The sequence below is a fragment of the Anolis sagrei genome, chromosome X (genome assembly GCF_037176765.1).
Source record: "Anolis sagrei isolate rAnoSag1 chromosome X, rAnoSag1.mat, whole genome shotgun sequence".
In the NCBI taxonomy this organism is placed as follows: domain Eukaryota; kingdom Metazoa; phylum Chordata; class Lepidosauria; order Squamata; family Dactyloidae; genus Anolis; species Anolis sagrei.
The window spans coordinates 63578115-63600122 of NC_090034.1; the positions used below are offsets into that span (position 1 = coordinate 63578115).

Consider the following 22008-nt stretch of genomic DNA (forward strand, 5'->3'; position numbering starts at 1 on the left):
AGGTTTCTCAGCTGTTAGACTGATATACCTAGATATCTCTGAACTGTTCGGAACAAAGTTATGTCAATTCACAAAAAAACATATATATGTATTGCAGAGTTTCAGAAGTGTTATTTCAGTTGCCCCAAAACATCTACTCTCCCTTAAAACATCTTGGTTTAAATCATGCTCTCAAGAGACCAAAAATAAAGTAAACTTTGTTAAAATAACGTAGTTGGTTTACTCACAAACTTCATGTATTCAGCATACACGTACGTTGCAAATCAATCCAGCTACAGATAGATTTGAAGTAATTTCTCTGTGTAAATAACACAGAGCATCCTTCTTACAATCAACGGTCCAAAGTTGAAACTATCTCTCGTCTGCACGTCTAATAGAGTTTTTACAGTGTGAGAGTCTAATGGAGTCTGTTCTAAAGCATTCTGTTTCTAACCTATAAAACGGCCCATTTTTATTTAAAGCAACACAGCTGAGAACTGCATATTCTCCATCGTGGTCAACTGTGAATCGCACATATCCAACACCTGCACAGTCAACTTCGGAATCTTCTAGAATATACTTAAAACATTTAGGTGGTAGCTCCGCCCACTCTCCCCATGGAGCATATATATGTTATCTTTGAATTTGGCCCTGCCCAGTGTAATCTTTTGTGTTTTAATGCTGATTTTATATTGCTGTGTTGCTTATTATATTGGTTTTGCATTTTATGTATTTTATTTTCTGGTTTTGTTATGCTTTTGTGTTATATTGTGTTTACTGTACTGATGGGCATGACCTCATGTAAACCGCACCGAGTCCCCCTGAGGTAGTTGGAGCTGGGTATAAATAAAGTATTATTATTATTATTATTATTATTATTATTATTATTTAACCCATGGCCGGGGCCACTGCTTCAGTTCTTTTCATCCGCCGCTCCTACAGCAGCTCAAGAATCTTCCTTCACTTGACTACCCTTTATCAAACTGCCTCACTTTAATTGACTTTGGACTGTCTTTCTCTCACCATCGTTCCCTACTCCTGACTTGGACTGTTGCCTGGATTCTGTCACATAAGTATTTTGTCCTATTTAGCTATTCTTCATTATGTCGGCCACTATAGCCTTCAAACACTGCGCTTCATGCTTGGCGAAATTCCCAGATAACGATGGCCATTCTCTCCACCTCTTGTGCCTGGGAGAGAGACATTTGTCCCATTCTTGCTCTGTTTGTTTGGGATTTATGCCCCAAACTAGAAAGAATGGCCACAAAGTGCCATTGGAGCAGCCGGTTCCCTTCCCAAGAGGGCGGGAGCAGCCTTTGGAGAGTGACCATATATCCCATTTCTGTCTGTTCCATCTACAGAGTCGTCCTCATGATGCACTTTCCCCCCGTCCTTAATAAAGCCCTAACCCCGCTGTTCGTCCCTTTGAGCTCCTCCCTCACAAATACACTTTTCCACTCATATCTCATCCAGGGTTTTACCATTTTATCTTGTGGATCTGGCTCGCCCATTGTGTTCTATTTTTCACTATGTTATTCTGCACTGCTTATTTTATTCTGTTACTTTATGTATGTTATGGTGATGTAATTTTTCTTTTGTTGCTTTGCATTTTATTTTGCTGTATTGTATTTTCGGGTTTGGCCTCATGCTAGCTGCCCCGAGTCCCCTATGTGGAGATAGTGGCGGGGTATAAATAAAGATTATTATTATTACTCCCCCGCTATTGGCAGCAGTTCCTCCCTTGGCTCAGGGAGAAGGTGGGCTCCTCTCAATTGTGGCGGGGACACAGCTTCTTTACACCATGGAGCCTCAACCAGCACAGCCGCAGAATGCGACGAGTCCCTGGCAGCTTCACCGATGCCGACCCTCTTGACACCATCACTGCTGGTCCCCTCTGTATCAGAGGTGCAAGATCAGCAGTTAAATGTTTCTGTGCTGGCTCCAGCAGTGTTGGGCTTGAGGGGCTCCTCGTGACATTGGCGTGCTCATTCCCCCTCGCGCCATCAGTATTGCGCGTCTCAACGCCGCCATCATTCCCAATCATCCTCTGCTTCCCCCTCTTCCTCCTGCTCCCGGGAGAGGTCATAGAGGAGAGGATGTGCATGCACACGCTGGTCCCGTTCCTCCTCTCAATGGGGAGGATATGTGGCCGGCCACCCTGGTGTTCCATCTAAACCAGGTTTTTGGGAGTTAACACCACAGGGAAAGTATTTTTGGGGGGGCCTTCTGCTCCCCTTCACTGCCCACCCATGGCATAACCCTGGCACCGGGGATGCTCTCCCTCCCGTAATAGTGCAGGGAGCCCCATCGGCCTCAATACCATTGGCGCCCCCTACTGCAACACAAGATGCTTGTCAGGTCGTGATGCAACCATAATTGGGGACACAGTCCCAAGTAGGTCGATAGCCCACACCCTCTTTAGTGGTGCCCCATGATCCGAGTAAGGTAGCGCTTGAGCAGGGCCCTTCTCAAGAAAGGTAATTTAACTAGATGCCAGAGACAATACAAAGGATCAGGGATCAGGGATGGTGACCCTAAGTTGCCATCCGCTGATGACTTAAATAAGTTTGTGTCTTTGATGGCTTGAATGATTACAGCCTTGGACCTTCCCACCCCCAAGCCACCCGCTCCTGTGGATGACTCTCTTTTTCCGTCTGATCAGCAAGAACCTCGACTACTGCTTTTCCAGTTTTGCCTTACCTTCTCAAATTGGCCCAGATGTTTCCCCGGCTGCCACCCCAGCAATCCCCAAGATGGTTGACACTATGTATAGAATTGATTTGCTCTCCCATTGTGCCCCCCCTGGGTGCTACAAAGATCCCATTGCTGGATTAGATTCCAAAACAAAAATAGAGAGCCTAAAGGTTTTAAAGAGGCCCCAACAATAACAGAAACTGCTGCTCAACCCTTGGAGAAGCCTACCTGGATGTACTCCAAAGATGCACAGCAACAAAACAACCCCCCCCCCCAAGTAGGACCCATGGCTATTAACGATTCCCATCCTACCTTACACAATGATACAGACATAACAAGGAATTCTCAGATTGAAACCTCTGGCTGCTCCCAAAATTGACAAATTGATGACCAGCACAAATTCAACATTCTGATATGGAACATTGCAGGGTGGAAGTCTTCTATAGAAGATCCATCTTTCCTAGAATATTTAGCCCAACATCATATTATTCTGCTACAGGAAACCTGGATGGTAGATGGCACAACAAGTAATGGGTTTCAATCCCACTCAATCAGTGCAGAGCCCCCAACCAGATAAGGGAGGCCCAAAGGAGATTTAACAATCCTAATCTCCAATGAGCTACGGGCTAAGACAACATCCCTTCTCCCCTTAAAGTCAAGTGCTATGGCTGTTCTAATTCAATTCAACAACCACAAAATGCTGGCAATAAATGTCTCCATATGCCCTATGAGAAGAAAAGCCCAAGTCAAAGCCAAATGGTATCCTATATCGAGGATCTTATATTGCAGAATCCCAATGCATTTATACTCTTAGGAGGTGACTTTAATGCAAGGATGGGCCCAGATGACCCCTCCCCTTTTAAGCAGCAGAACTGTCCATCTCCAACCCATGAGGATAAGGGACCTTTCCCTTTCCGCCTGTCCAAAGACCCAAAATCAAATTTTGCAGGCTTGTGTCTAGCCAAAACAACTTATAGGCAAAATAAAAGAGGCGGTGGTCTCTCCCCTGCTGAAGAAACCAGATTTAGATTCTTCAGTTCCCTCCAGTTACCGCCCAGTTTCAAATCTCTCGTTCCTGGGCAAGGTGATTGAGAGGGCAGCAGCAGAGCAGTTGCACCAATTCCTAGACGACACAGCCGGACTAGAGCCCTTCCAGTCCGGCTTCTGTGCGGGGCACGGGACAGAGACTGTGCTGGTCTCCATCACGGATCACCTTCGATGCCAGCTTGACCAGGGCAGGTCAGCGCTGCTTGTGTTATTGGATCTCACAGCAGCATTTGACACAGTCGACCACAATCTTTTGACCCACCGCCTTGCTGTTGCTGAAGTCAGGGGGACAGCTTTAAACTGGCTGTCCTCCTTTCTTCACAACCGTGGACAGCGAGTGGAGAGGGGAGGCCTGGTCTCTGAGAGGTCCCCTCTATCTTGTGGGGTTCCTCAGGGGGCCATTCTCTCTCCTCTGTTGTTTAACATCTATATGCGACCACATGCTCAGCTGGTTCGAGGTTTTGGGCTGGAGTGTTACCAGTACGCTGATGACACTCAGCTTGTGCTGAAGATGGAAGGCCGACCGGACTCTGTACCCGATTGTTTCCATCAGTGCCTCGAGGCCGTTACTGGATGGCTGCGTGCCAGCAGGTTGAGGGTGAATCCAGAAAAGACGGAGATCCTATGGCTGGGTCCACTGGGCAGTGGGGATATCCAGCTGCCTACCCTGGATGGCGAGGCACTACACCCGTCATCATTGGTAAAGAGTCTGAGAGTCCTTTTGGACCCTCTGCTGATGATGGAGGCGCAGGTCTCCGCTGTTAGCAGAACCGCCTTTTTTCATCTGCGGCAGGCTATCTGTCCAGGGACAACCTAGCTACAGTGACCCAGGCTACGGTCATCTCAAGACTGGACTACTGTAACGCCCTCTACATTGGCCTTCCTCTGTCGGTGATCCGGAAGCTCAAGTTGGTACAAAATGCAGCTGCTCGGCTTCTTGCGGGAATTCCGATGAGATGCCACATAACACCAAACTTACTGCAGCTGCACTGGTTACCAATTGAGCACCAGATCACTTTCAAAGTTATGATACTCACCTTTAAGGCCTTGCATGGTCTGGGGCCAATGTACCCGAGGGACCGCCTCACCCCCTACCAACCCCAGAGATCCCTCCGTTCTGAGGACCAAGATCTATTGGAAATTTCCAGTGTCAAGACCTTGCGTCTAACAGCAACCAGACGCAGAGCCTTTACAGCAGTGGCACCATCACTCTGGAACACTCTGCCACCTGAAGTCCGTGCCTTGCGGGACCTATCGGCTTTCCGCAGGGCATGTAAGACATATCTTTGATCTCTGACATTGTTGTTTTAAATTGTTTTTAAATTGTTTTAAATTGTTTTAAAATTGTGTTAGATTTTAGCCTGTTCTTGTAAGCCGCTCCGAGCCCCGGGGGAGTGGCGGCATATAAGTTTGAATTCTAAATAAATAAATAAATCTCTACATCTTAAATGGGGTGCTGAAAGGTGATCACCCAGTTGAACTCACCTTTCTTTCAGGCATAAAAACGGGTGCTATTGATTACATAGCCATTTCAAGGGATTTCCTCCCTTATGCCCAAACTTGAGAGCAACCATCTTCTAGTCTCTCTTCAATTAAACTCCTTCTTGCAGGAAACTCACATAACGGAACACTACCAGCGTCTACTACTACCAACAGAAAGATCTTACAACTGAGCCAAGTGGACTCCACACTTGAACCAAAGAATAACTGATCTGCTGGCTACAGATCAGCTTATGAGCCTTCACTCCTCTCTGACATCACCTGAAACCACTGGCACACTCATGGAAAGCTATAGAAACATCATTCAAGAGCTTCAGAGACAGTTAAGTCAGAGCAACAACTTAGACCGGAACCTGCAACATCGACAACAGTACCAACAATCCCAGGCGTGGCTTGACAAGGAGTGTATTTCTTCCAAAAAAGCACTCACCACTGCTTATCAAATCTTCAAATCCAACACTTCACCTATAACTGCACAAGATCTCTTTCAGCAAAAGAGACAATATAAACAACTGCTGACTCGCAAGAAGGGAGAAGCCATGAAAAATAACTGGGCATGGCTTATCCAAGCTGTCAATAATAATAATAATAATAATAATAATAATAATAATAATAATAATAATAATAATCCACCATCGATCAATGTATAGTATTGCAACATCTCACAGAAAAATATTCCTCCCAAAGTCCATCCTCCCTTTATGCTGCGTTTATAGACTTCAGAGCAGCTTTTGATTCCATCTCCCGTACCAAGCTATGGGAAAAGCTTGGGTCCACCTCAATAGACAGACGACTTCTACAACTATTATTAACACTCCATGAAGAAATTACTCTGAAAGCTTCAGTTCGACAAGGGGCGGTGCATCCTGATTGCCCCTTGGTGGCCGCACCAGCCGTGGTTCGCCCTCCTTCTAGAGATGTGCAGGGGTGTACACAAACACCTCTCAGACAGGGCAGACCTTCTCACTTCTCAATGGGCCAAGTCCTATACCTGGACATTCACAACCTAAAGCTCACGGCTTGGTAAATTCTGCTCAGTCCTTAACTCCCTTTTCTGCTCTTTCAAAACCAGTTAGGGAAATAATAGAGGCGGCTCACGGGGCTTCCACTAAACACTCTTATGTTTATAAATGGTCCCGTTTCTCCAAGTTTGCTGGCCAGAAGGGTTTGGACCCTGCGACAGCTCCTACTTCCTTAGCTTTAGATTTCTTGGTGTCTCTCTCAGAAGCAGGGCTTTCCCTTTCTTCCCTTAAAAGTTATTTAGCTGCCATTCCTGTTTTTCTGACCTGTTAGTGAAACTTTTTCTTAAAGGTTTTAGAAATATCAGGCTGCTATTTCCAACAGTTTGGGTGTGGTCCTGGACTTCGCCTTAAACCTGGAAGCGCAGGTGACAGTGGTGACCAAGGCTGCCTTCACGCAAGTAAACTTGTGTACCAGCTGAGCCTGTTCCTGGAGAAATCTGACTTCGCCACGGTGGTGCGGATTCCAGGAAGCAGGCATGTAGCCGGGGGGGGGGGGGGGGCTTGAGGGGCTTCAGCCTTCCCCCCCCCCCCCCCGGAAATTCTCATGGTGGTTCGTGAAAAGGCCTTACTGGTGCATTATTTAAACTGTTATGTTTATTCATATCATGATCTGATCACCATACTCAATATATCACATATGCATGGGGGTATTGGGGTAATGATACAAAAGGTTTGCTAGGGTAGACCCTCTTTCACTCAGACTCAGCCCCCCCCCCCGAAACTCAGCCCCCCCGACTCCCCCCCCCGAAAAAAACTCACACACACACCCCCAAATCAAAATCCTGGCTACGGGCCTGCCAGGAAGTATACTACTCCTCTGTTGAGACACCTCCACTAGCTGCCAATTCACTTCTAGACCCTATTGAAGGTGCTGGAGCTAACCTATAAAGCCCTATGCGGCTTTGGTCTAGGCTACTTGAGACAACGGGTCTGGTGTTATAGACTGGGCAGATCACTTAGATCCAGTAAGCAGACCGTCCTCCCCAATCAGCCAAGCGGCAACCTACGTCTAAAATTCTCCAGAGTACATTCTTCCTAAATTATGGAATGAGCTGCTGGAAGAAATTAGAACACCCCCCTCCTTATTGTCCTTCAGAAAAGGAGTGGAGACCTTCCTGTTTCACAAAGCTTTTAATAGATTTCATTGAGTCCTGTTATTACGGTTATCTGGGAATTTTAGAGGTATTCTATTGAATCCATTTTTACCATTTTGATAATTCTACTATTTTAAGGCTTTCTATTTTTATGTCTTATTTATATGGTCGATGTTACTTTTATGTCTTATTTATTTGAATGCAATATTCCTGCTTCTTGGCAGGGGGTTGGACTGGATGGCCCATGAGGTCTCTTCCAACTCTTTGATTCTATGATTCTATGATTCTATGATTTGGTTGATGTTAGGATGTGGTTTAATGATCTTGTAAGCCACCTTGGGTCCACTGGAGAAAGGCGGGGTAGAAATATCCAAAATAGATAAGACATAAATAAATACTTCAGACATTCTGCAGAGATGGATATTATGTCAAGTTTGTGCCAACTTTACATGTCTTCAGTGATAAATCCCTTATATGACACCTGTGCAGAAGAATTTGGGATTCATATTACGAATTAAAAGAAACGCAAAAAAAAATCACATTGAAGAACCCATCTAAATACATCTTTGAATGCATGTTTTTAAAAAAAAAAAAGAAAGAAAAAAATGGATATTTCCCTAAAATATGTTTCTGATATAGATTAGAATCTGGAAAGGGTTTCTTGCTGTCTGTGGTAGTATGAGAACTGTAAAAATACAATTGTTTCCTATACACTTGCACCACTTTTGTTTTTACTATGAAATGTATCACGATATTTGGTGAATGCACCATAAAAGGAGCTACATTCCAATCTAAATTGTTAAATGTCCAGGTTATATTGGTTTACTAAGAAATGGAAAGATCCTTCTTCAGTGGAAAAGGATATCTTGAAGTTATTTATACAGATTCTGAGGAATTGTCTATTTTGGGTTGTTTTTTCCCACATACACAAAAATAAAACCATTTTGGGGGCAAAAATTTCTATCTTCCCTAAATGCAATAAAGCTAATACTTTAAAAATTAAAAGGGTGTCCAAATACAGACCTGTCTGCCCCACTGCATAGTCCCCCGCTGTCCTCACAGTTGTTTTTTGAAGCAGATTAAGATAGAGGGCGGATGGGGACATCCGGAGGAAGGTTGTTTTTTAAAAAATTCACTCCAGAGATGGGCATATGAGGTCCAGAGCATAACAGAGCATTTTTAAAAAACCTTCCCTTGGGTCTCTGTCTTCCCCCAAATGTTAACTCAAGCTCTATTTAATATCACAAAGTGTAAAAGACAGAATTTTAGAGAGTTGTTTTTGCTTTCCACTTGTGTTCCCTTGAGCCACCTGTGTCCCCCTTTGATCAGCTGTTTCAGGCTTTTCAGGAATGTACCTGCTCTGGAGGAATCCACACAGTGGGGGCGGGGGGAGGAAAGCATGTGTTTTGCATGACTGGTGAGATACACAGGTATGAAAAGGTGCGTGTTTCTCAGGAATCATAGAATCATAGAATCAAAGAGTTGGAAGAGACCTCATGGGCCATCCAGTCCAACCCCCTGCCAAGAAGCAGGAATATTGCATTCAAATCACCCCTGCCAAATGGCCATCCAGCCTCTGCTTAAAAGCTTCCAAAGAAGGAGCCTCCACCACACCCCGGGGCAGAGAGTTCCACTGCTGAACGGCTCTCACAATCAGGAAGTTCTTCCTAATGTTCAGATGGAATCTCCTCTCTTGTAGTTTGAAGCCATTGTTCCGTGTCCTAGTCTCCAAGGAAGCAGAAAACAAGCTTGCTCCCTCCTCCCTGTGGCTTCCTCTCACATATTTATACATGGCTATCATATCTCCTCTCAGCCTTCTCTTCTTCAGGATAAACATGGCCAGTTCCCTAAGCCGCTCCTCATAGGGCTTGTTTTCCAGACCCTTGATCATTTTAGTCGTCCTCCTCTGGACACATTCCAGCTTGTCAATATCTCTCTTGAATTGTGGTGCCCAGAATTGGACACAATATTCCAGATGTTGTCTAACCAAAGCAGAATAGAGGGGTAGCATTACTTCCTTAGATCTAGACACTATGCTCCTATTGATGCAGGCCAAAATCCCGTTGGCTTTTTTTGCCGCCACATCACATTGTTGGCTCATGTTTAACTTGTTGTCCACGAGGACTCCCAAGATCTTTTTCACACGTACTGCTCTCGAGCCAGGCGTCACCCATTCTGTATCTTTGCATTTCATTTTTTCTGCCAAAGTGGAGTATCTTGCATTTGTCACTGTTGAACTTCATTTTGTTAGTTTTGGCCCATTTCTGTAATCTGTTAAGGTCGTTTTGAATCCTGCTCCTGTCCTCTGGACTATTGGCTATCCCTCCCAATTTGGTGTCGTCTGCAAACTTGATGATCCTGCCTTCTAGCCCTTCATCTAAGTCATTAATAAAGATGTTGAACAGGACCGGGCCCAGGACGGAACCCTGCGGCACTCCACTTGTCACTTCTTTCCAAGATGAAGAGGATCATGTTTAAAGGGCACCTTTTAAACACGTTTTTCAGTCCTTATCCCAATTCCTCCTGATTCATCCTGCACTGACTAAACGCCATTTAGACACCCACCCCTCCTTTTAACCTGTTTCCTCTTGGGTTTTAATGCATGTGTTTTCTACATGCATTTCCAAAGTCTTCCCTGTCTGACATGGAAGCCCTCACCAACAGGATTGATTTATTGGACAGCATTGCATCTTACCTCTCAGGAGCATTCAAACCCACCACCACGGAAAAGACTGGATATATTGCAATGTGTACATTTTTCAAAGGCGTGGAATTCTATTCTAAAATCTGATCTTTTTTCCATTTGCTAAGGACAGATACAAAGGAATGACGCCTTGCTGAAAAGGGATTTGCCTTGACAGGACCATCTGAAATCTAGCCAGAAGCTGTATGAATTGGAGGCACAGTTTGTGAATCAGATTCATGATTCCAGATGTGACCCTTCACATTAATGGCTTTCAGCAGCTCAAGTGACACATATGGGGGGGGGGGTGAGTGGGGAGTGCTATGCAGAGCCAACCAATGCCTATTCTTCATGATATATCGCATAATCCTGACTCTTCTGAGTCTGCCAGGGAAAGAGCAATGGTTGTCACCACCTATGCTTGTGGATTAGGAGACATTTAGAAATTGTTGCTATGACAGCAAAGGGTGTTACATGATTTTGTGATGAAAAAGGCCAATATTCCAACAATTGTGGCTTTTCCATATTGACCGGTTTTTGCACACAACATAACAAGTAAACATTTCTGAGGAGGGAACAAACATGCCAGCTGAATGACTCCTAGGACTACATATCATCTAATACTTCTAATATCCTTCCCCTCCAATGAGCAGTCGGGCTTTATTTCCTGAAGTATAGCAATGAACTTATTTGTAATTTAATGTAATCCGATTTTATCAAACGTATTATTTAAGTTTGGTGAATCAGCTGTCAGAATTTAAAAACCATGTAAAGACCTACCCCTTCTGGCAGGCCTGCCCAAACAATCTTGAAACATCAATTTCAAATGTGTGTCTTTTGTCTAATCTCTATTTTGTGTATTTTAATATGTATTTTATAGAGATGCGTTTTTGTGTGTAACTTTTATAGAGGCACGTTTTAATATGTGTATTTGTGGTGTTTTTGCTGTGTTCATGTGTTTTAATTGTTCTGTAACCCTTGTGCTGCCAGGACTGAAGACCAACAGGTTGCAGGTTCAAATCTGGGGAGAGTGCGGATGAGCTCCCTCTGTCAGCTCCAGCTCCCCATGTGGGGACATGAGAGAAGCCTCCCACAAGGATGGCAAAAACATCTGGGCGTCCCCTGGGCAATGTCCTTGCAGACGGCCAATTCTCTCACACCAGAAGCAACTTGCAGTTTCTCAAATCACTCCTGACATGAAAAAAAAAAACAAGTTTTAAGTGCCTAAATGTATTTTAGCTAACTATTGCAGGAGTGTAGGATAGGATTTGTATACTTGTCTTTTGTCTTTTATTGTTTTATTGTTGATATGGTCAGAGGACTAATCCATAAGCAAATCTACCTATCCTGCTCAGGTATACAAAGATTTCACAAATGGCTCCTCAACTGAGATGGAAAGGGGAGTCAAGGCTTCTCGCAGACTCTCCCACAATGGACTACGCTTTCCCTTGTCACCTCTCTACTCAGAGAAGGAGGTGGTTACTTTCCTTTGATAAGAGTCAGGTCACAGTGCTTTCACTGACCCCTCCTCCTCCTCCTCCTTATTATTATTATTATTATTATTATTATTATTGAAAAGTCATTATTATTATTATTATTATTATTATTATTGAAAAGTCATTATTATTATTATTATTATTATTATTATTATTATGGAAAAGTCAACCCAATTTTCTCACTCAAACACAAATACAAACTAAAAAAATCTTGAGTCCCCCCCGGGGAGACAGGGCAACCTACAACTAAAGTATTTTTTATCATTAAGTATCCTGTGGGTGAGAATTGTAGTAGCTTACTTTTTTGGACATCTAGAATTCCCCAGCCAGCATAGTTGGAGAAGCCCCATGCATAGCCAGACAAAATTCTACATGAATATTTGCCCATTCAGTCAGTCATATACTGCTACTCCAACACTATCTGGACTCAGGCAGAAATGTGAGCAAATGCAAGCCGCCACTTTTCTATACCTAGGCTTAAGGGAATCCAGTCTAAATCAATAACCCCAAACTCTGGTTAATACAACAGCATGCCTGTTGTAGTAGAGTCTGCTGGCAATGATACTACTACTAGTGAGAGTAGTAGAGGAGGGAAACAAGGTGCTCAGGTGCTAGAGGATGAACAACAAAGGAAGCGAATCCTGGAAATACTTATGTCTCCCACAGACGAAGACTCTTTTGAAGGTTTCTCAGAGAGTGAAATGTGTGAGGAGGAGGAGGGAGATGGGAGTAGAGGTGTCAAACGGATTATTCGAGAGCAGGAGTCAGACGAAGAACGTCATAGGAAAAGGATCCGGGACATACTTAGTGCTCCCACTGAAGATGAGGATTTCATGGGCTTTACTGGAAGTAATGGGTCTGGGAGTAGTGAGGATGAAAGGGAACCACTGGATTGGACTCAAGTACAAGAAGTCAGGAATGTGTGCATGCAACCCACATCCAGTGATACGTTTGAGGGTTTTTCTGGGGATTGGCAGTCTGGGGATACCAGATATTCATGGGGAGACTTAAGTCTTTTTTGCAATCTGTACCACAACTGTTTAATCTATTTCTTTTACTACCATTACAATATTTATTTATCATTTGTTGCCATATATTTAGCTCTTCTTCTGTAATTTGAAGTGGCAGCATCCTAAATATAAAATGTATCTTTGGAAGTATTTTCATTTTTACTAATGCTATCTTTCCAAACCAAGATAAATGTATATTTTCATATTCTATTAACGTTTTTTGAACAACTTTTCTCAATGCTACTACATTTACCTCTTCCATTTCTTTTAAATCCTTTGTTATTATTACTCCCAGGTATTTTAATTTATTTTTAATTCTAATTCCCATCTTGCTCTGTTCTATAAAGTCTTTTTCTTCTTTCTTTGTATAATTAAATAACATCATTTCTGACTTGTTCCAATTAACTTGTAGGCCTGTTGTTTTCCCAAATATCTCTAAATGATCCTTTATTTTATCCATTTTACTTACTACATTTTCAATAAATAACAATGTATCATCGGCAAACAGACTCACCTTCTGTTTTTCCTTTTTTTCCTAGCCCTTCTAAATTCTTATCTTTCCTAATGGCATTTGCAAATAATTCTATCACCATAGCAAACAAAATTGGTGATAGAGGGCAATCTTGTCTTGTTCCCCTTGTCACTTTTATTTCTTTTGTCACTCCATCGTTTATAGTTACAACTACTGAATTTCTTGAATAATATTGTTCTAATATTCCTTTTATTTTACTTCCCATTCCAAATTTTTTCATAATCTCCCTTAGTGTCCTCCATTCCACACAATCAAAAGCTTTAAAAATGTCTAATGATAATATCCCTACTTTTATCTTCTTCTCTTGAGCCACACAAATTTTATTTATTACTCTCCCTATCAAATTTAACATTTGTTGTCCTTTTTCAAACCCACACTGATCTTTTTTAATATACTTGTACATGCATTTACTCATTCTATTGGCAAATATAGCAGATAAAATCTTTGCATCCTGATTAACTAACGATATGGGCCTATATGACCCTGGATCTGTTAAATCTTTATCAGGTTTTGGTATTGATATTATTAATGACTTCCTCCATGATTCTGGCATCTTATCTCCTTTCATTATTCCATTATACAGTTCTAATAATTTTGGAGTCAATACTTCTCTAAAACCTTTATAATATTCTGTTCCCAGACCGTCCAGACCTGGAGCTTTCCCAGCTTTTGGGAGACTTAAGTCTTGACAAGAGGTGGAAAAGTTGGAGAGACGGGTGTTGGCGCTCAGCTGTAATGGGTAAGACAGCTGACAGCGATGAGGAGAGGGCGGAGGGCAGCTCATCAACGGATGATGAGTTGTAGGATAAAGGAAGGTACTGAAAGTTTGGAACTTTGCAGTAGGCAAAGTGTTGGATACGTGCCTTGGACTTTGTTGCTGCCGCTTCTCTTGTTGGGCTTGGGTCCTGGAACTGCAGGTTGCTGTGTTCTTCATGTGCTAACGGCTTGGACTCTTGTAAGTGCTGATTTCCCCTCTCCTTGACCACAAACTGTTTCTGACAACGACACTGACTCTTGGACTTTAATATCTTCAGCTGGGACTTCTTAGACTTAGGACTGCTTTTGGACGACAGCTTCTTTTCACAGCACCTTGTTTTGGCTTTATCTTTGAACTGTGTGATTTTGGTGCATTTTGCTTGAACTCTTGTTTAATCCGGATTTTTTGCCAGTTTAATCCGGTTTATTTGCTTAGTTTGTTTTTTAAGCTACAAATTGCAACAAACTTTGAGTTTTGGCCAGATACACTGAAGGAAGTGTCTCTGAGTCTTGTTTGCTTTGATTTAATAAACTGTTGATTTGTTTACATTACTGTGTCTGGCTCTTTAAGGCATCTGAGCTCTGACAATACCTTTACAACACAGTTCTATTAAGCAAATCACTTAAAGATAAAATACATGTTTCCTGTCTAGTTCTAGAGACTAAGTGCTGCTATTCACAGTCATAAAGATTAAAAGCGTCAAGAGAACCCAATGGTGATGGAGGGAGGAAGAAGCAATGGAAAGCCCGACCCAATCAAAGTCAGCAGGAAGTCAATGTAACAATGCATTCAGGAAACCTTTCCATCAAGCAAGCACTTTGGAAGATGAGCTGCAAGGGAACTCACTCACCCTCCTTCGAAGATCCTGATTCTGGCCGGTTCCCCTGGTTTGGATATGGGAATGTCATCTTCAGCCTTCTCTCTTTTCTCCTCTTCCTTATCCATTTTCTTTACATCTTTCCAACCCTCACTGGCAGGGAGCGAAAGCAGGTGAACCTACCTCCCCCAAAAAATCAGAGGAATTGTTTATTACTCAAAAGGCCTGTTGCCAAACATACAAACTTTGGAGAAGTGTAACTTCCTGAGAGACAAAAACCAAACACTGCTTACAAGTTGGTTACAACAATTTATATACATTTCAAAATCTTTGGTACTCAATAGCAAACTGTGACCATCTCTAACATTTCTATAAACCTGAATAACCTGCAAAAAATCAAAGGAAAATATTAGTTCCAAAGTTGAGAAACCATTGGTTTATCCCAACACTCTAAATGAATATCTTAAAATTGTTATTTATGTTGCTTACATTATACTCGATTCATCAATGCTTTGAGAGACTTTTAAGTATTGAACTGCTTGGTTTTGAATTTATTGTCTTTTTGGAAATGTAACAGATGAATACATTGAATCACCAGCACCTGATCTGCTCATTAGCAACTGCCATAAGTGTTTGGATAGCTTAAGAGAGAAATTATTTCTTAATGTCTATTCTCAAAATTGAATGAGGAAGCCTGCCCCAGTATGTATATCAGACTCTGGGGAACATACAGAGCTTTTTCTTGGAATCATAAGGTATAATAACTCCCCTGTCATTAAAATAAAAGTTGCCAGATATTATCCTAGCTGCTAGTACTGCTGCTTGGGATGAGACTAGCCATTAGCCTAAAACCAGCAATCTACTCAGAAGATGTTTCCCCATAAAGGTATTTGTGCTGGTTTGGAAATAGTATCCATTATTGGATCCGCCTTTCAAAGAATATTCAGGTTTCTTCAGTCTGAGGGCCCATCCAGACAGGCTCAATAACCGAATTAATCCAGAACCCGCTTTAGCGTGGATTTTGGGGCTGCTTGGAAATGCACTGAGGCAGTTTCCTTTCATAAGGCAAGGTCTGGTGCATCAGGAGACTGGGGGCAATTGTCTAGGACTCTAAAATAAAACAGGTGAACACAACTCAGTAGGTAGGCATACAGTTTATTTATTTATTTATTTATTTACGACATTTATATGCCGCCCTTCTCACCCCGAAGGGGACTCAGAGCGGCTTACAAGTCATAAGTACATACAACATACTACATAATACATAACTAGCATAGTACTATTACATCATTCATAACACTAGTACTACATAATATTACATTATTGCTAGGGGAGGGGCGCTGATGTCACAGGGGACAAGATGGCAATGTCCTCCTGGCTCCCCTTCTTTATTCTGGCCCCAGAGTGGCCGTTGGCACTTTAAAATATGCTTTAAAATATGCCAATACTGGTGGTGCTTGAAAATACTGACAGCAAACCTAGACCATGACTTTCAGCAGACCATTGTTGGGTATACTATCAAGGAGTGACGGGAACTGACTCTAGGCAGCCCTTTAGATGGGAAAATATTTACCAACACAAGTGTGCTTGTACAAAATTGCTTCAGAAAAATCCAATAGTAATAGTACCTGTGTAAAAAATTACCCACAAAATAGGTGAGGATGAAAGGTTAATCAAATGTCCTTACCTCAGACATTTTGGGCTTCCTGGAGCTCGAGGTGACCATCTTCCCTGTCTGTGGGCATGGAGCTGTTGCCATGGTGTAGGTCTCTTTGTTCACCTTTTGCTTGGAGCACAGGAGTGAAAGAGCCGCTTTGGTGGATATACCAGGGAGGTTAGGGCTGTACAAACTAATGCACCAGCTGGTGTACACCGAGGACTTCCTGTCAGCTTGCTGAATATGGTTTGGCTTTATGTAATTTAAATAGCACCAACTGACATTAGTAGTTGTATTGAGACTGGGGAATGGGAATGCCTTCTTAATACTAGTACTGCTGTGAGACTTTTTTGTAATTTGCGCAGACGCAGAAGAAAGTGCTGAGCTTGGACCATTTCCTGCGGGCGGTTCCAGTATTTCTTTGGGGCTCTCCTTCTCCACCATTTCTGGAGAATCCTTACTTTGGAGCTGTTTCCCAGCCAACAGCTTAATTTCCTCTTGTGCTTCAAAGCTCAAGATCTCAGCACGGGGTAATACTAGCTGTATTGTTCCCTGGATTTCCTGGGATTGCAGCAATTCACGAGATACAGCAGAGGGCAGTTTTGCCTTAGCTATCCTTTGATTGTGCTTCTTTCCTTCCTCTTCTTCACTAGATGCTGTCACAATTTCCAGCTTCTCCTCCGTTTCAGAAAATTCTTCTTCCTTCACCCTTTTTTGCTGCTGAGTTTCCATTGTAAGCTCCAAACTCCCAGCTGGAGATAGCATCCGCTTGCTTCCTCCAACGCTCAGCGAACTTCCTTCGAGACCCAAGGCACTTTCGGATGGGGACCCCAGAGGAATGTAAGCTTTTGTTTCTGATAGTGATAATGGAAACTTCAGATATGGAGACTGGAACAAGGACTTTTTTTCATTGGCAATAATCTGTGCTAAATCGAGACCAATTCCATGGATATTGGTAGTGCAGACCAAGGTACCTTTGGTCCGATAATCATCAAATTTTGGCAAGATGATAGAAGAGGAGTTGCAGTGAGACTGAGTAACTAGGATCTGAGAAAGAGTGGTGTACATAGCACTTCCATACGATGGCATGTTAGTCTCAATGCGAACTGGGACGACAAGCGATACCACAGGCTCAGAACATGCAGGCACCACAAACTGAGAGATGGAGATTGATGCAGACGGACTGCTTGGGTGAGCAAAAATTTGTAACTGGTTCTCAGAGCCGTGATCAGTGACTGAGGAGAAGGTTGGGCTTCCTACTGGTGGAGCGAAGCTGGATTTGAGTTGGTGCAAATGAGCACCAATGTCACTTGGGAACTGGAGAGCAAGCTGTGTCTGAAGGGGCAGAAAGAACGCAGAAGAGAGTGACGGAGAACCTGGACAGTGTACAGGGACCAAGGACGGACTGTGCCTGAGTGTCACATCTGTTGGGTGCGACAACAGTGGAGAAGCAATGTGAAGCTGGTTTGGGTGCATCAAGGCTCCATGCAGAGGAAAAGCTGCACTCTGAAAAATGGAGTGAGGCATATGTGGGATGGAATATTGAGCAGAGAAGATGTTGGCCAGTGCCTGGTTGGAGAACAGCTCAACTGACTGCTCCAGCTGTGGGAAAAGGTGATGAAACGGCAAGAAGGAGATCTCTGGAGTCAAGTACTGTTTTTCATGAAGAATATTTGGTGCAGAGTGATGGAACACCCTTAGAGCTTCAATGTATTTATGGGAATACATCTGCTCAGGGCAGTCCTTTGGCTGACCTTTATCAGATGGATGAGGAAAAGAGGAGGAGGAGGAGGAGGAAGATGAAGATGGTTGGTGGTGGGATAAGCTTGAAGCAGGAGATTTGTCTGAAAGCTGCAACAACTCTTCAGTCTCTGCCCCTCCTTTGGGAGAGGACTCTTGTTCATATTCAGAATGCCTAGTCAGAGATGCCTGCCGAACAAGAAAACACTTCCTCCTCTCCGGTGGTGCTGTTGTTTGAGGATAGGATCTGGAAGAAGCTGAGGATGATAGGCTCCCATAGTCAAATGATTTGCTGCGAGTCTCTGACATGGAAGCAGAGTGAGAAACATTGGGTGTCTGCTCAGAGGCAGACCTCCGCATCTCCCGGGAATGGTGGGGACCGGGTACTTTTAATGTATATGAGCCAATGCCAGGAGGTTGTGTGTGGGATTCAGAAGACTGGGAAGTGGCTTCCTCTCGTTCAAATGATGTCGCATGGCTGGACGTGTAGGAGAGGCTGCTTTCCTGACTTGGACTCCTGATTGACTCAAAACTGGACTCTCCCGAAGACTGGGCCATTTCTGCAAGCCGGAGCCTCTTCTTTTTGGGTGGCAGTTTTTCAGCAGGAAGCTGGGAGAGAGACTGGCTTCTCTGTGGCCACTGGAACTCCTCTGTTTTTTCTGGCTCTTTAGGAGGAGGCTCAGGTTCCATTTCTGGCCTGTCGGGCTCTTCGGTGACAAGGATCTCAGGGACTTGGATATTGGGCTGGCGCACCAGTTTAGGTTGCAAGGAATGAGACAGCCTGCTGTGTTGGGCTTCTGGCTGAGATGCATATGGCAAGAGCAATTTCTCCTCCTCTTCTAATCCACTCACCTGCTCTATGGAATCCGATTTCTCAAATGAGCTTGTGTGTTGGATAACAGAGATCTCCTTTGCGAGTCTCCTTTCCCTGCTTTCTGTACTAACAAATGGCCTTGCAGCCATGGGGTTAAAACTTCCACTAGCATCAGAAAGATGCACCGACTGACTGGAATCTGTGTGTGGCTTCATGGATCCAGGAGTCAGAGTGAAAGTCACACCAGTGGATTTCAAACTCGCAAATGGAGCAGCTGCCCCGGTGCCAGGAGAGGGCGTTCCAGTCAATTCAAAAGGGGTAGGGTCCTCCTCATCTCCAAGACTCTTTTCTTTACGCCTCTTCCTCAGCGATGTAAGCTCTAAACTACTTCCCAATGTATAATGCATCATCTGTGGCCAAGGATCAGATTCCATGAGGCCTCTCTCAGCTTCCAATGAGGTATGAGAACTGGAAGAATGTGGCTTTGGGATCTGAAGCTCTGAACAATAATACTTCTTGTGAGCTTCATAATTTTCCCTTTTCTTGTACCGAGCACCACAAATTGTACACTCATACATGAACCCTTTTGTTTTTGTGCCTTTTCTTGACTTTTTGGGAAACTCGCTTTCCTTGGCTTCTTGTTCCTCCACAGGTTTGGAAACACCTTCCCTGCAGGCTGCACTAACGTCCTCCGCACTGTACTCCATCCCAAATGGAAGTTCAATGGCAGGCTGCCGTTTTAACATTCGTGGATGGGAAGACACCTGGCTGCGGCTTATAGCCTCTGATTCACGGATGTGGTCATCAAAAGAATAACTGCCTCTAAAGGCATGGGGAGAACCCATAGTACGCACTGCTGAAGGCATAGAATGGCTTCTAAGGAGAGGCATGGTATCTGTGGCACTGTGGGATTGCTGCAGCGACAGTGGGGATTGTTCAGGTTTTGGTTTTTCAACATGGGATGTCAGCAACTTTGAGGGATCAGCTTGGCTACCAGATTTGATTTCTAACTGAAAAGGTTCTCTGTAGGCACCTGACTTGGGAGATTCGATACTGCTTCGTCTGGACAGAGAACTTCTCCTAGGCTTAACACTATCAATCTCACTGGTATCAACAACAGCTTCGTTAATTGTAATCAGTTTGGTGATATGTTCAATCACCTGTGTTCTGGGTACAGACAAAGGAACAGTGCTGATCTTTTCTTCAGTTGTTACCTGTGGAAATTCCTGGGTGGTGGCTGCAGCTAACATGGTGGTCCGTTGGCCAATCCTTCCACATTTGCCAAAAATAATTTCTGCATAAGATTTTGCATTGGTATTTGGTGGGCTGATTTGTTGCTCTGTACTCTCTGACCTTGAGAAATAGCCTGATTCCGTGCTTCCTTTGCTGCCAGGGGTAAGGAAAGACTGTTCCTCAATAACTTTCTTCCTTTCGCTTAATCGCAGAGCAAGTTTCTGTTTGATGGTGTGTGTTTCATCTGATTTGTGACTCTGGGTTTTCTCCAAAGCCGGCTCTACAAAATGACCGCTCTCCTCAAGAGACTGAGAAAGGCTAGAATGGGAGAAGGAGCTGCTCTCTTGACTGGAGCCCTGGCTTCCTGAGCCATACAACAGAGTTTGCTTTTGTCTGGGAGACAGTTCTATTGAAGGGCCAGGCGTGGTTCTGGTCTCCTCTTCAGAATCTGTGCTTTCCCCCTCGGTAGGCTCTTCAAATTCATCTCCAGCCATTTTTTCCATTTCCAGGCTGGAAGGATTCAGTTCTGTTCCAGGCCCTGTGGAAAGCCCGGCTTTGATTCGGTGAGCATGAGATTTCCGGTGTTTATACAAATTGCTCTTGGTTTTAAAGGAAAATCCACATGGGATGCAGGGATAAGGTCTCTCTCCTGTATGAGATCGGATATGTTTCTGGAGGACGCTTGGTTTGGCACAAGGGCGGCTACAGTACTGACAGATGTATTTGCCTGGTTTCTGGGGTTTCTTTTCTTTCTTGTGGCCTTCTTCAGGTGATTTTAAGGAAACCTGCGACATGCGAGAAGCATAGACCTTTTGGGCAGAAGACGCATCCTCTTTGGGAATGACAGAAGACTGGGGCGCTAAGATCTGACTGTGGCTGGAATGAGGCCCAGAGTATGGGAATGAGCCAGAGGGCACCACTCTAGTGGGTTCAACGAGCTGCCACGTGGGCCCTTCTAGGGCATGCTCCGGTTTACGGGGAGGCATGTATGCTGATGACAGAGAGTGCTGGGCAATATGTGCCAAAGGCTCAAAAGAGGAATGTTTGGGTTGTGTTTGTCCCGTTTTCTCTAGGGCTTCATCCTTTGAAAAATGTTGCTGAGGCACAACGTCCTGAACAGGGGAGCCTTGCAAAGAAGCGGAGTGGCTCAGGTGATGCGTTGCCGCAGAGGAAACACTGCCTTGGAATGCCTCTCCCTTCACAAGCCTCTTCCTCAGACCTTCTTCGCCCTTTTTTGTGCTCTTCTGTCCTTGATCAGGATCCATGACCTTAGCAAAGATGCAGGCAGTTCTATCTTGGTGAGGCCTTGATAGGCTTCATTTGCAATCAGTTAACGACTCCTCAGTCATCCTTCTGCTTTCCCTGCATTTGCTGGAGCTTACAAAGTACTGTTGTGAACTCAAGGTTTCAAAGTAGTTACTTAGAAGACAAACAAAACCTAAAGAGGATCAATGGAATTCACACAGTCAAGACAGGACAAACTCCTCCAAACTGGGGAAACTGCCCCATTTTTGCAGTCCAGGTATTTTCTGGGTGAATTTTGTCAAGACCTTCAACCAGGCCATGTCAGTGTCATTGTCAGTGACAAGTTTTCAAAGGCAAGAAGCAATCTTCCAAGTGTCTCTGGTTCTTTTCTCAAGCAAACATTTGCAAACTTGATACTCCCGTGCTCATCTTGTAATCATCTTTTTCTTTGACTTGGAATGAAAAAGCCATTTCTGCCTTTGTCTCCGTCTTCTTCCACTTCTGTGTTCGTATGGCTTGGGAAATTGACCACTCGCCGTCTGAAATGACATTAGCCAGAAAGAGGAACAGACAGAGTTACTGCAGTTTGCATTCATTCTATTTTAAGCAATTACATATCGCCAGGTATTTGCTCCTGAAAAAGCAAGGGAAGGAAACGAGGGTGTGTTTTCCCTGGTCTACCATGATG

The 22008-nt window shown here is 43.8% G+C and overlaps 1 protein-coding gene across 5 annotated transcripts in view; it reads right to left on the minus strand.

Annotated features, from left to right (window-relative positions):
• The window catches only part of HIVEP3 (HIVEP zinc finger 3), a 182260-nt gene that overhangs the window by 35929 nt on the left and 124323 nt on the right, over positions 1-22008 (minus strand). For all 5 annotated transcript variants that reach the window (XM_067473636.1, XM_067473637.1, XM_067473639.1 and 2 more), the window contains 2 exons: positions 16319-21859; positions 14665-14810 (listed from right to left, as the gene is read on the minus strand). In XM_067473636.1, coding sequence (XP_067329737.1) covers positions 14665-14810; positions 16319-21340 — 5168 coding nt within the window. In that variant the 5' untranslated portion in view covers positions 21341-21859. The remainder of the gene's footprint in view (positions 1-14664; positions 14811-16318; positions 21860-22008) is intronic.